At 43.8% G+C, this 15,675-nt stretch overlaps 1 protein-coding gene across 1 annotated transcript in view; it reads right to left on the minus strand.

Annotated features, from left to right (window-relative positions):
- Window positions 1-285: 285 nt before the first annotated feature.
- Window positions 286-15,675, minus strand: part of LOC138664008 (zinc finger protein 585A-like) — an 89,083-nt gene continuing 73,693 nt past the window's right edge. The window contains exon 7 of the mRNA XM_069750403.1: window positions 286-2,082. Coding sequence (XP_069606504.1) covers window positions 1,278-2,082 — 805 coding nt within the window. The 3' untranslated portion in view covers window positions 286-1,277. The remainder of the gene's footprint in view (window positions 2,083-15,675) is intronic.

Raw genomic sequence — 15,675 nt, forward strand, 5'->3', positions numbered from 1 at the left:
GTGCTCACACAGACAGTACAGGAGGAGAGCAGAGCACAGCGCTGGAGGACAGACGGCTGTAGGTAAGTATGTACTGTTTGTTTTTTTTACTTTTAGGATGGTAACCAGGGTAAACATCGGGTTACTAAGCGCGGCCCTGTGCTTAGTTACCCGATGTTTACCCTGGTTACCGGCATCGTTGGTCGCTGGAGAGCGGTCTGTGTGACAGCTCTCCATCGACCAAACAGCGACGCTGCAGCGATCCGGATCGTTGTCGGTATCGCTGCAGCGTCGCTAAGTGTGACGGTACCTTTACTCTGCTTTACCCATAATACCTTTCTTTCTGCAACTCTTCCTATCTTATCTCACTTCCTTCTTGTGTTCAATGTCATCTTGGACAACACATTCTTCAGGACTAGAGAAAGGATTATTTTGTTACCTCTAACAATTCTAATTCTATTTTGCAGTTCTAACTTCTACCTTATCTTGATCCCTTCATCTTCCCTAACATCTCACCTCATCAAGGTACTGTAAATAAAACCTGTTGAATTCATCACTGCATCATCCTTCCTGACTAATCATGTGCAGCTCATCAGGAATAGACGCACAAGTTAGCGAGTAACGTTATCTTCCATTGCTTATACAGAGAACCGTGTTCACATCCCTCAGACACATCTCACCCAGGTTCATCAGTGGCAGAATACTGGGTGATGGCTGTATAACAAAATGTGCACATGTACTCTATAGAGCGAGCTCAGCTTCTAAGCTGGCTGCATAGAACTAGTTTGCATGTCTACTGTACAGAAAAAAGGCAGACATCAACAAAGGATTAAAAATATATTTACTTGTGGACAAAAGATTTCCCATATTTAGCACAAGAATATGGAAAAACTGGTTGTCCAAGTAAGGCTACGCTCACATTTGCGGTGTTGGGCGCAGCGTCAGCGACGCAACGCAACCAACAACGCAAATACACAACGCAGCGTTTTGCGACGCATGCGTTGTCATAGGATCATACAGAGAAGGAATTTCAGCGCAGGAAAAACGCTGCAAGTAGTATTTTCTGCGCCCTCTCTGTGCGTCAATATGACGCATACGTCGCAAAACGCAATACAACGCATACCGGCGCATGTCCAAGTGCCCCCTATGTTAAAGATAGGGGCGCATGACGCATGCGTCAGTATGCGCCGACGACGCTGCGCCCCGCAACGCTAATGTGTACATAGCCTAACGAAAAAAATGTATTCTGAATATGAAAATGACTTCCCTTGTATGACTTTTTTAACATATTCTGACATTTATTTTAGCTCTATAACTTTTCGCACATTCTGAGCATGAATATAGCTTCTCTGATGTGTAACTAGATATGATTTTAGCTTAAAACATTTTCCACATTCTGTACAAGGAAATGGCTTCTCACCTGTGTGACTTCTCTGATGTGCAATGAGGTGTAATTTAGCATTATAACTTTTTCCACATTCAAAACATGAATAAGGCTTCTCCCCTGTGTGACTTCTCTGATGTCTAATAAGATTAGATGTTTGGTTAAAACATTTCCCGCATTCTGAACATATAAATGGTTTCTCCCCTGTGTGAATTCTCTGATGCGTAGTAAGATCTGATTTCTGGCCAAAACTCTTTCCACATTCAGAACATGAATATGGCTTCTCCCCTGTGTGTATTCTCTGATGCTTGACAAGATGTGATTTCTGGTTGAAAGATTTCCCACATTCTGAACATAAAAATGGTTTTTCTCCTGTGTGAATTCTCGCATGAGTAGTAAGATCTGATTTCTGGTGAAAGCATTTCTGACACTGAGAACACGTATATGGCTTCTCACCTAGGTGACTTCTCTGATGTAATTCAAGATCTGAATTCTGACTAAAACATTTCCCACACTCTAAGCATGAAAATGGTTTCAGCCATGTGTGACGTTTCTCATGTTCATTGAGATGTGATTTCTTTTTAAAACATCTCCTGCATTCAGAACATGAAAATGGTTTCTCCCCTGTGTGAGTTTTTTGATGGTAAACAAGATTTCGTTTCAGAGCATAACATTTCCCACAATCTGAACATGAGTAGGACTTCTTTCCCATGTGAACTCTTTGAAATTCAACATCCCTTATTTCTTTAATACTTTGAGATGGAACAGAATATATGACCTGTTGAAAATGATCAGATAATAAATCTTTCTCAGGAATGGCTGAGGCTATAGCTGGAGTAATTGCATATTCTTCATATATATCTTGTGTGATACCACCATCTTCTTCTTTAATATCTGAAATCATCATATGTCCCTCCAAGAGTTTGACATGGTCACCTGTCAAGAATAAACCGGAGTTGTGTTATGACAATTTACAAAGCATGTAAAAATATTTAATTGATTAAAAGTGTGGTACACTTAAGAGAACTATTAGGCCATGTTCACATGTTGCGGTTTTTATCGCGGATCCGCAGCGTTTTTAACGCTGCAGATCTGCAGCAGTTTTCCACGCGGTCTACAGTACCATGTAAACCTATGGAAAACCAAATCCGCTGTGCACATGCTGCGGAAAAAAACACGCGGAAACACAGCGTTGTTTTTTCCACAGCATGTCAATTCTTTGTGCGGAACTGCAGCATTTCTGCACCCATTGACTTGCATTGAGTCAAGCACTTTCGAGGCAAAACCACAGATGGAAAAAAGATCTGCGGTTTAGCTGAGGAGGAAACGCTGCAGATCGGGAGGTGGGAAGAGTGTGGGCGGTGACTGCAAGTGTGTGCGGGCGGGGTCTGCGAAAACGTGGCCATCAGGCGCAATCCGGCGCTAATACAACTCTATGAGAAAAAAACGGATCCGGCGAAAAAAAAATGGATCCTTTTTTTTAAAATTCGCCAGATTATGCCTGACGGCAAAAACCTGATGTGTGAAAGTTGGCTACGTTCACATTAGCGTTGCGCGCCGGTGCGTCGGCGACGCAACGCACGACGCACAAAAAACGTGCGCAAAAACGCTGCGTTTTGCGACGCGTGCATCGTTTTTTGACGAAAATCGGACGTACGAAAAATGCAACTTGCATTTTCTTGCGTCCGACGCTAGCGTCGGAAACGACGCACGTGTCGAAAAACGCACCCAAAAAAACGCACGCGTCCCCTATGTTAAACATAGGGGCGCGTCGCCGCTGCGTCGCCGACGCAACAGCGACGCACATTAGCGGAACGCTAATGTGAACGTAGCCGTAGCCTAACTATTCATATATCTATCGATCTCATTCCATCTATGTATCTGTCTGTCTATCTATCTATGTGTGTAATGGAGTGTGGGTTGGACAAATGTAAAAGAGGAGGTTGGACAAGACATGAGATCACAAATCTTTTTTTTGTTCAATAATACATCTTTATTTAGCTTTCAAAAACGCACAAAAAAACGCATCAAAACCGCGCAAAGAACGCATCTGCGTTTTCTGCCAAGAGCTGCGGATTTAGTACAGAAAAATCCGCAGGCAAATCTGCAAGGTGTGCACATACCCTTAGTCTCTACTGACCTTGCCTCATACATGCTTTGTTAACCATGGTGCATTTGTGTTTTGACTTAGGCTACTTTCACACTAGCGTTGGTACGGGCCCGTCGCAGTGCGTCAGGCAGGCCAACGTACCGACGCATGCAGTGAAGTAAAATCACAACAGGGGCAGCGGATGCAGTTTTACAACGCATCCGCTGCCCCATTGTAAGGTCCGGAGAGGAGGGGGCTCCACTAGTGCCATTTTATACTCCTGTTTCCTGTTGTTTCAGGAAATCCACACATAAGTTAAGAGATCTACATGCACAGACTCAGACCTTATATTTTGCATTGAAGCATCTAGTGAGAATAAAGGGAGAAAATGAAATCAGCCGTGACATCACCTATTGTGAGTGAGTGGACCCGGTTTTATCAGCCTTGTATAGAGGTGTTACTTCTCACTGTAATCCTACGTGTGATGTTAATGAGGCTCCTGAAAACCAGGGCTGTGGAGTCGGTAAACCAAACCTCCGACTCCAACTCCTCAATTTCCATGACTACGACTCCACAGCCCTGCTGAAAACTCAGGATTTGAATGAGTGAGCGCCAAGGTTTTGGAAATATTATATCCTAAGAGGGAGCTTTAAAATATATTTCGTAATCTAATATATAATTGCCAATCGGCTCTGTCACGGTTTTCGCGATTGTTTTGCTATCCCACAATCCACCGCAGCTGGAAGGCCATGAACTGCGCCTCCACAAGTGACCGCTATTCCGTCGGGAGATCAGCGCCTGTAGCTGCGGCTCATCTCCCGCCGCAGGGAGGTCAGCGGCGACGCAGCCGGGAGATGAGCGGCGCAAGTCGCTCATCTCCCGGCTGCTCACATCGGAACTACACCGACCGCCATATTGGAACACCCAAGTTATGGGTAATCCGATATGGTTGCCGAGATTCATATCCCCTGCCAAATCACGCGGCACCGCTCATTGGCTGAGCGCCCCTGGCCTCAGCCAATGAGCGGCAAGGGATTCAAATCCCCCGCCGGCTAAGCCAATGAGCTTTGCCGCACGGCATTTGAATCCCCCAAGCCGCACGGCACCGCTCATTGGCTGAGCGTCCCTGGCCTCAGCCAATGAGCGGCGCGGGATTTAAATCCCCCGCCAAAGCCGCGCGGCTCCACTCATTGGTTGAGCCGCCAGCTGAGGTTTAGCTGGGATTCAAATCCCGCGCGGCACCACTCATTGGCTGAGCCAACCCTGGCCGTGCAGTTTTGGCGGATTCAAATCCCGCATGGCACTGCTCATTGGCTCAGTTGTCAGGGCGGGGGATTTGAATACTGCGCCGCTCATTGGCTGAGCGGTGCAGAATTCAAATCCCCCGCCCTGCCGGCTGAGCAGTGCCGCGCAAGATTTGAATCCCTTGCCAAAGCCGCGTGGCCAGGGGCGGCTCAGCCAATGAGCAGCGCTGGATTCAAATCCTTCGCCCCGCTGGCTGAACCAATGAGCGGTGCCGTACAGCTTTGGCAGGGAATTCAAATCTCGCGTGGCACCGCTCATTGGCTGAGCCGCCTGCCGGCTGAGCCAATGAGCGGTGCTGCGCAGGATTCAAATCCCCCGCCAAGGCGCGCGGCACCCCTCATCGGCTGAGCGATGTCGCGCGGATTTGGAGGGGAATTTGAAACTCGTGCCGCTCATTGGCTCAGCCGCCGGCAGCTCGGCCAATGAGTGGTGCCGCGCGGCTTTGGCGGGGGATTTCAATCCCGCGCCATGGCTGGCGACCAAACAGCTGCTAGCGGTATTGGCGCCAGATCTAAATACTGCTAGCAGCTGATGTTTATTTCACCGCACTCCTGATGCAATAGCATTGGGCATATTTCTAGTAACACATATTTCACAATCCAGCTCAAAAGGAAGTATTCCATTTGGTGGAAAGCCATTTGCTTTACTCGAATACAAAATTTTTAGTTATCTGAGGCCAAGCAGTCCACATAAAAGGATGATAATCATGTTGTAAAAGTCAGGGAAATGTTTATACATAAAATAATTTGTCAGATATTTTGAAGTCTGAGGAGGATAATATTTTTGAATAATGTTATTCCAGAAGCTTTGCTTCATTACAAGTGTGTGTACAGTAATCTCCATTACCTGGTGATGCGAGGGGCTGGGGAACCTCTATCAGAACATCCTTGTACTGATCTTTATATTCTTCTAAGTACTCCCACTCCTCCATGGAGAAATAAATGGCGACATCCTGACACCTTATAGGAACCTGAGACATAAAATGATACCATCATTACCTTGATCCCATCATAGCGTTACTGTATAATGTCCCAGCATTCCCAGCAGTGTCACCTCTCCAGTCAGCAGCTCAATCATCTTGTAGGTGAGTTCTAGGATCTTCTGGTCATCATGTATCAGGGGGTGAGGTGGAAGCCCCATGATTGGGCTCAGGGGTGTTCCCCATCCCTCAGATATAGGGGCCTGCCAGCGCTCACTAGAGGTCTTCTTCACTACTGTGTAATCCTGGTTTTGGAGAGACACATTAATAAATATCACTAAAGACATTTCCAGATTCCTCACCTTTCCAGTTTTGTCCATCTGTTATTCCCATAGATAAGAATGATGTAATGTGACGTCATCAGAATCTCTCACCTCTCCAGTAAGTCGGAATAGGATCTCTAGGGTGAGAGCTAACATTCTCTCCACCATTTCATCCCTTTCCCTATCCATCCTTAATGGGTTTACCAGGTGAATTCTCTTATATAGAAGATCTTCACTGAGCGGATCTGATATTGTAGGGACCTGAATGGGGAGAAGATGAGTTGATGTAATATCATAATAAATAGCATGTGAACATCATTGCTTAAATGGTGTGGTTTAGCCTCCTTATTTCACGGATTGCATTACAAAAGGTAAAATCTGCCATAATATCTGCAGCAGACATAGATTTGCTATGGATTTAAAAACGGCAGTGCTTCAACAGACTTCTATTTCTGATCATTCATTAGTTCTATTGAGTTTGGATCATCTAACCCACAGGTCGTTGATGATAGAAGGGTTAATATTTTTCTCAGTTCTATATATTGTTTAATACTATTTGTATAGTCTCATATTCAAGGACCCATATTTGGTCTATTATTTTCTTATCGCATATGCAATGTTCAGAGAAAACTGTTATGGGTAGTATACTGGGAAAGGCATCTACTATATAATTGTCTAAGGGTCACTTCCGTCTTTCTGTCTGTCCTTCTGTCACGGATATTCATTGGTCGCGACCTCTGTCTGTCATGGAATCCAAGTCGCTGATTGGTCTCGCCAGCTGCCTGTCATGGCTGCCGCGACCAATCAGCGACCGCCACAGTCCGATTAGTCCCTCCCTACTCCCCTGCAGTCAGTGCCCGGCACCCGCTCCATACTCCCTGCAGTCACCGCTCACACAGGGTTAATGCCAGCGGTAATGGACGGCGTTATGCCGCGGGTAACTCACTCCGTTACCGCCGCTATTAACCCTGTGTGACCAAGTTTTTACTATTGATGCTGCCTATGCAGCGTCAATAGTAAAAGGATCTAATGTTAAAAATAATTTAAAAAATAAAAAATCATTATATACTCGCCTTCCGTTGCCTTTCCCGCTCCTCGTGACGCTCCGGTAACCACTCCATGCAAGCGGCAGGTTCCGGTGGCAAGGATGGTATGCGACAAGGACCTGCCATGACGTCATGGTTATGTGACCGCGACGTCATCACGGGTCCTGCGCTACCAACCCTGGGACCGGAAGCTGCCGAGTGCACCACACACAGGCGACATGACTACAAGGGCTCCCTCGGAAGGTGAGTATATGTTTATTTTTTAACCTGCGACATACATGACTGGCCAATATACTACGTGGCTGGGCAATATACTACGTGGCTCTGTGCTGTATACTACGTCGCTGTGCAATATACTACGTGGCTCTGTGCTGTATACTACGTCACTGGGCAATATACTACGTGGCTGGGCAATATACGTCACTGGACAATATACTACGTGGCTGGGCAATATACTACGTGGGCTGTGCAATATACTACGTGGGCTGTGCAATATACTACGTGGACATGCATATTCTAGAATAGCCGATGTGTTAGAATCGGGCCACCATCTAGTGATAAATAAAAGGTTTATAAAATATTTCTGAGAAGGTTGTGACTGGTGCAACTTCAACTGGAATTTTTCATGCAGTGTTACTTTTGTCTGTAAATGGTAAAAGAAAACTGCATTCTCTTCGCTGAGTGCTCGTCACTAAGAGGGCCTAGTACCTCTTTTTTGGCATCACTTGTGATCCCGTAGTCTGACTTTGAGTCAGAGCAAAACAGCAACAACAGTTTTTTGACCCCAACATTTGGCCATGGCCAACCAGTCTATTTGGAAGTCATACAGGGGATTCCTGAGAAAGTGAAACTTCTAGCTGCAGCAAGGTAAGAAGCCTTTTATTCTTAAATTTCATTTTACTCTCTCTACGATTTCTCTGGATTTCTAAGTTGTAAACACCGTTCAAGAACTGGCATCACCAGTGAGTTGGGTGAATTTTTATGTATGTCTGTATGAGAGTTGAATAACAGTAATGAAATAGTCTACTAATTAGTACATAGTACAGAGTTGGGGTAGTATTTATACAATTTCATTGCTTAGGGCATCTTGAATGAACAGTACACTGGCCTAGGGCTGTGTTTATATAATGAGATGAAGATTCCCATCACATCTTTACAAGTCTTATGATTCTAGATGATTTTTGGAGGCCTATTTGGGTGATTTTATGAGCGAAAAACTAATTTGCTTGGATAATATTAATTTGCTTTGGGCAACGGCTAAAATGTTACCTAAAGGGCACATAATTTCATACTTTATTAGACAAAAGAAGATATTCTTTTCCACTAGACATCCCCACCTTTCAAACCTCAACAAAACCTAGAGACACCTTAAAATTTGAGGAACCCTAGTAGTAAAAGAACACCATCTGCAAACTATGAAAGTCCTTGATTCTGTTCTCCATGAGCTGCCATTCAATTAGCATATCAAAAGAATAAGGCTACTTTCACACTAGCATCGTACTCGGCCCGTCGCAGTGCGTCGGGTCGACGTACCGACGCATACTGTGGAAGCGTCGCACAACGGGGGCAGCGGATGCATTTTTCCAGCGCATCCGCTTCCCCATTGTGAGTGGCGGGGAGGTGGGGGCGGAGTTCCGGCCGCGCATGCGCGGTCGGAAATGGCGGACACGACGCTCAAAAAAAGTTGCAAGCAACGTTTTTTTGTTCGAATGGTCCGCCACAACATGACGCAACCGTCGCACGACGGTTGCGATGTGTGGCAATGCGCCGTAATGCGTCGTTAATGTTAGTTTATGGGGAAAAAACGCATCCTGCAGTTGCCTGCAGGATGCGTTTTTTACCCAAAACGACGAATTGCGACGTATCCCAAACGACGCTAGTGTGAAAGTAGCCCAAGTAGTTCCATTGGGATAATAGGCCAGGTAGGTTACTTCTCTCAGATTTCATGTGAGAACTTCAGCTATTTCCTCCCCAACACATTGTATTGCCTGTGGTTGCAGATAGGTCAGGGTTTTCAGTCTTATTTTGCAGATCTTTCATGACAGTGTCTCTCTCCTGTCAGTGATTTTAATGAAATAGTGGAAGCCGGCACTATGCCCGATTGTGCTTACAGTGGCCCTACTCCCAATCTATTCTCACTAATACTATAATGTCCTCTCAAATTGGGTCTGTCCATAGACGTCCTGTCACACAAAATATCAGATGTGTGATTGGGGAATTTTACAGATATGTGAATAAGAAATTAAAAGATTAAATGCTTGCCAGTATTGATGCTGATTAGTCTTTTGATAGTCTCCAGTCCATATCTATTCAGAAATCTTAAATGTGTTTTCTTTTTTTTAAACACTTTTTTTTAATAACATTTATACATACTGTATTATCTATTGTATTTTAGTTTCAACTACACTATATGGATAAATGGCATGCAGTGTAAATCCTTTGCCATCTCCAGGATCACAAAGGCAAGGCTGTCCCCTCTCCCTTCTATTGTATAACTTAATTTTTAATACATTGTTAAAAGCTCTATTCACCCACTTGGCTTTTTACCTATTTTGTTGAATTTCAACCTGTGTTTAAATATTTTTGTAATCCCATTTCTGTGTGATGCATCAGCACTAAATAGTCTAAGTTGGGGAAGTGAAGTGAGAAAAATATGATCATGAGTTAAAAAAAACATTTGTAAGGCTCCGCAGTTAAAACTCATAGGTTTTACCTCCTTAGTGACATAGTCAATTTTGTACTTAATGGCTGAGCCAATTTTTACAATTCTGACCACTGTCACTTTATCAGGTCATAACTCTGGAACGCTTTAACGGATCCTGGTGAGTCGGAGAATGTTTTCTCGTGACATATTGTACTTTATGATAGTGGTAACATTTATTGCGTTTATTTATGAAAAAAACGGAAATATGGCGAAAATTTTTAAAATTTAGCAATTTTCAACCTTTCATTTTTATGCCCTTAAATCAGAGATATGTCACAAAAAATAAGAATAACATTTCCCACATGTCTACTTTACATCAGCACAATTTTGGAAATATTTTTTTTTTTTGTTAGGAAGTTATAAGGGTTAAAAGTTGACAGCTATTTTTCATTTTTACAACAAAATTTACAAAACCATTTTTTTTTTTAGGGGCCACATCACATTTGAAGTCACTTAGAGGGGTGTACATGACAAAAAATCCCCAAAAGTGACACCATTCTAAAAACTGCACCCCTCAATGTGCTCAAAAGCACATTCAAGAAGTTTATTAACCCTTTATGTGCTTCACGGGAACTAAAGAAATGTGGATGGAAACAATAAACTAACTTTTTCTCGCAAACATTTTACTTTAGAACCATTTTTTTTATTTTCACAAGTGTAAAAAGAGAAAACGAACCACGAAGGTTGTTGTGCAATTTCTCCTGAATACACTGATACCCCATATGTGGGGGGGGGGGTAAACCACTGTGTGGGTGCACGGCAGAGCTCGGAAGGGAAGGAGCGCCATTTGACATTTTTAACACAGAATTGGCTGGAATTTAGATCAGACACATGTCGCTTTTGGAGAGCCCCTGTTGTGCCTAAACAGTGGAAACACAGCACAAGTGATACCATTTTGGAAACTAGACTCCCAAAGGAACTTATCTAGATGTGTGGTGAGCACTTTAAACCCCCAAGTGCTTCACAGAAGTTTATAACGTAGAGCCGTGAAAATAAAAAATCATACTTTTCCCACAAAAATTATCTTTTCACCCCCAAAGTTTTATTTTCCCAAGGGTAACAGGAGAAATTAGACCCCCAAAGATGTTGTGCAATTTGTCCTCAGTATGCTGACACCCCAGATGTGGGGTAAACCACTGTTTGGGTGCATGGCAGGGCTCAGAAGGGAGGGAGCACCATTTGACTTTTTGAACTCAAAATTGACTGGAATCAATCGTGGCACCATGTCACGTTTGGAGACCCCCTGATGTACCTAAACAGTGGACACCCCCCAATTCTAACTCCATCCCTAACCACAACACACCCCTAACCCTAATCCCAACCCAAACCATAACCCTAACCACAACCCTAACCCCAACACACCCCTAACCCTATTCCCAAACCTAACCCTAACACACCCCTAACCCTAATCCCAACCATAACCCTAACCACAACCCTAACCCCAACACACCCCTAATCCTAACCATAACCCTAATCACAAACCTAACCCCAACACACCCCTAACCATAACCCTAACCACAAACCTAACCCCCAACACACCCCTAATCCCAACCATAACCCTAACCCCAACACACTCCTAACCCTAATCCAACTCTAACCACAACCCTAACCACAATCCTAACCCTAACACACCCCTAATCGTAATCCCAAACCTAGCCCTAACCCCAATGCTAACCCTAGCCCAACTCACTTTGGCCCTACTCTAACCCACTAAAAATGGAAATATATATATATATAATTTTAATTATTTTTCCGCTAACTAAGGGAGTGATAAAGGGGGGTTCTATTTACTAATTTTTATATTTTGATCACTGTGATAGGATCTATCACAGTAATCAAAATAAACCAATAGGAAAAATTTCCTATTGTTGCCGGGTGCATGCGCCTGCCATTTTCTCCCGGAAGCAGACACCAGCAGCTTGGGGGACTTCATGGGGGGATTCCTGGACACCACAGGTACCCGGGGGTTGATTGGAGGACCGGGGGACCATATTTCCCTCTCCTTTGATGTGCGATCACATCAGAGGAGAGAGAAATTAAATGGAGAATCAGACTTTTTTTGCGGTCGCCGTTATACCGTTAATAACGGCGATAGCAACGCCAGGGTCGGTAAAAACCGACCCAAATCATATTCTCTGGGGTCTCGGCTACCTCCAGCAGCCGAGACCCCGGAGAGAATCAGAGTCTGGGGAACGCTATACACTTTTTCCACAGCGCCATTAATTAACGGCGCTGTGGTTTAAGTTCCCTTAACTGCCGCAGTGAAAAGGCATATTGGCTGTCGTTATGGGGTTAAATGTGAATGGAGGAACAACCACATTTTTAATGCACTAATAAATGTGAATTTTTATATTTGCTTACCTGTTTAATTGCTGGAGGATTCCCCTCTTGTTCTTCAAATTAAACTTATCGAAACAAAAAAACTAAACTAAAACTAAAATTTGGCATGTGGATATATTAACCCTTTTTGCTATATAGCCCCTAAAAATTTCTGGTGCAAGCAATTACTTTCATAAGTCACATGCTTAGTGAAAAGAAGTCCACCTGTCTGCAATTTAACTGTTGCATGTCTGTCAGTATACAATTTTCTGAAAGGCCACAGAGGCTGCAACATTATTAAGCAAGGAGCACCACTAACCAAACAACACCATGATGATCCCCCGCAGCACTTTCAAATCCATTATCAAATGGAAAGAACATGGTACCACAACATACCTGCCAAGAGAGTGCCGCCCATCAAAACTCTCAGCCCAGGCAAGAAGGACATTAATTAGAGAGGCAGCACAGAGACCAAAGGTAACCATGAAGGAGAGTTCCCAAGCAGAGACTGGAGTATCTGTTCATACAACCACAATCAGCCGTACACTCCATAAAGGTAGCCTTTACTGAAGAGCAAGCAGAAAAAAGCCTTTACTTACACACAAAAATTGTAAGACTCATTTTGAGTTTTCCAAAAGATATGTGGGAGACTCCATAAATGTATGGTGTTGTCAGATGAGACCAAAATTTTACTTTTTGACCACCAAGGTAAACACTATGTCTGGTGCCATACCAACCCAGCTCATCAACCCAAGAACACCATCCCCACAGTGAAATATGGTGGTGGCAGCACCATGCTGTGGGGATGTTTTTCAGCAGCAGGATCCCATTGAATCGATCACACCTGAAACAGCTGTAGTTCATCTCTCCTCTCCCCGCATGTCTTCCTGACCTGCACGTCCATTTCACTGTCTATGCCACGTATGGTGAAATAAAGGACTGTTGAAAGATTAGATTCAAAGTGGTGAGTACCGCAATTTCTTTTTTTTTCTTTATTTTAAAAAAAATAAAATAAAACCAGTTAGAGAGGGAACGATAAGGATTTTTTAGTTACAATATATTGTAAAAAAGATTATATTATTACATTATATATACCGTATAAGCCGAGATTTTCAGCCCATTTTTTTAGGCTGAAAGTGCCCCTCTCAGCTTATACCCGAGTCATTGTCCCAGCTGCCGGTGCCCGGAGACCATCTGTCAGTGCGAAGCATGGACCGCGCCGGGAGCAGGCGAGTGTAACGGGGGAGGGTAAGCATTCCGATATTCACCTGTCCCCGTTCAACCGCCGGGCTCTGTCTTCCATGTCCTCTGGCTGTGACATTCAGGTCAGAGGGCACGATGACGTGTTAGTGTGCGAGCCACCCTCTGCCTGAACAGTCACTGCGGAGAGACGGGATGCTAAGGAGCAGCAGGCAGCGACGAGAGGTGAGTATGTCATTTTTTATTTTTTTATTGCAGCAGATATACAGTACTGTTCATCATAGCATAAACTGCATCTTATGGGGCCATAATAGAAAAATATACCACATGTAATGCTGCATAAAAGTTTATGGAGCATCTTATGGGGCCATAATCAACTTTTATGCAGCATTACATGTGGCACATTTTTCTATGCAGCATCTTATGGGGCCGTAATCACCTTTTATGCAGCACTATATGAGGCAAATTTTCTATGGAGCATCTTATGGGGCCATAATCAACCTTTATGCAGCATTACATGTGGCATATTTTTCTATGGAGCATATTATGGGGCCATAATCAACCTTTATGCAGCATTATATGGGGCAAATTTTCTATGCAGCATCTTACGGGGCCATAATCAACTTTATGTAGCATTATATGGGCCCATCATGAACTTTATGGAGCATTATATGGGGCTCCTGATTCAATATGGATATTCAAAAACACTTAACCTACTGATGTCTCAATTAATTTTACTTTTATTGGTATCTATTTTTATTTTTGAAATTTATCAGTAGCTGCTGCATTTCCCACCCTAGGCTTATACTCGAGTCATTACGTTTTCCCAGTTTTTTGTGGCAAAATTAGGGGTCTCGGCTTATACTCAAGTATATACAGAACATTTAAAGTTAAAACCAACGTTACTTTCGGACCACTCCATTAACTCTTCTATCGCAATTAGTTCTCCACTTTACTTACTAAGGTCGGTTTCACATTAGCGTTGCAGAGGGCTGCGGACTTCCTCCGTGAAGCCCCGCCCTCGGACGCACCTCCGCCGCTAGCTCCGCCTACTTCTGCATGCAGCCGGCATGCAGCCAGCGTACCTATCTTTAACATTAGGTACGCAGGTCGTGCCGCTGTATGCGGATGCTTCCGCATGCGTCGTTTTGACGATGCGGCGACCAGCGTAGAACGCAGCTTGTAGCAATTTTTTTTCTCCGCATCATCAAAACGACACATGCGGAAGCATCCACATACAGCGGCACGACCTGCGTACCTAATGTTGAAGATAGGTACGCAGGCCGCATGCCGGCCGCATGCAGAAGTAGGCGGAGCTAGTGGCCGAGGGCAGGGTTTCACGGAGGAAGTCCGCAGCTCCTCAAAATGCTAGTGTGAAACTAGCCTTACTGCAAAGTAAATAGGAGGTCACACTAGACTCATATCCTGTCGGGTTCGGTAATGATTTTACAGAACCCGACAATTGAATTATCGGCTACTCTGCTATCTAGCTCTGTATCTATATATATATATATAATTGCCTAAGGGGTACTTCCGTCTGTCTGTACATCCGTAACTGGCCGCGACCAATCAGCGAGATTGGGGCGGGATTTGAACACGGCTTCACTTTTTACTATTGATGCTGCCTATGCAGCATCAATAGTAAAAACATAGAATGTTAAAAATAATTTTAAAAAAACAAACATTATATTCTCACCTTCCGAAGGCCGCCGCAGCCTTTCGCGCTCTGAGATTACGTAGCGGTCTCTCGAGACCGCTACATGATCTCGACTCATTGTCACAATGCATTCTTGGGACCGGAGCGCGAGGAGCATTGGTAAAGGCCTCGGCTGGATTTTTATTTTATTTTTTATTTTAATTGTTTTTTTTTTAACAGGAATATGGTGCCCACATTGCTATATACTACGTGGGCTGTGTTATGTACTACTTGGCCTGTGTTATATACTGTGTTGGCTTTGTTATATACTGCATGGGCTGTGCTATATACTACGTCGCTGTGCTATATACTACGTGGCCTGTGTTATATACTGCGTGGGCTGTGTTATATACTACGTGGGCTGTGCTATATACTACGCGCCTGTGCAATATACTACGTGTCTGTGTTATATACTGCGTGGGCTGTGCTATATACACTATGTTCCAAATTATTATGCAGATGACATTTTTCTCGGATTTTCCTAAATGGTCGGTGCAAATGACAGTCAGTCTAATAAAAGTCATCACCCGTTAGTATACATCAAATTTTATTGAAGAAACCTCCCAATGATAACAGTATAATCTCCAAAATGAATAAAAACTCAAAATGCACTGTTCCAAATTATTAGGCACAGTAAAATTTCTAAACATTTGATATGTTTTAAAGAACTGAAAATGCTCATTTGTGGAATTTGCAGCATTAGGAGGTCAT

The sequence above is a fragment of the Ranitomeya imitator genome, chromosome 2 (genome assembly GCF_032444005.1).
Source record: "Ranitomeya imitator isolate aRanImi1 chromosome 2, aRanImi1.pri, whole genome shotgun sequence".
NCBI classification, from domain to species: Eukaryota; Metazoa; Chordata; class Amphibia; order Anura; family Dendrobatidae; genus Ranitomeya; species Ranitomeya imitator.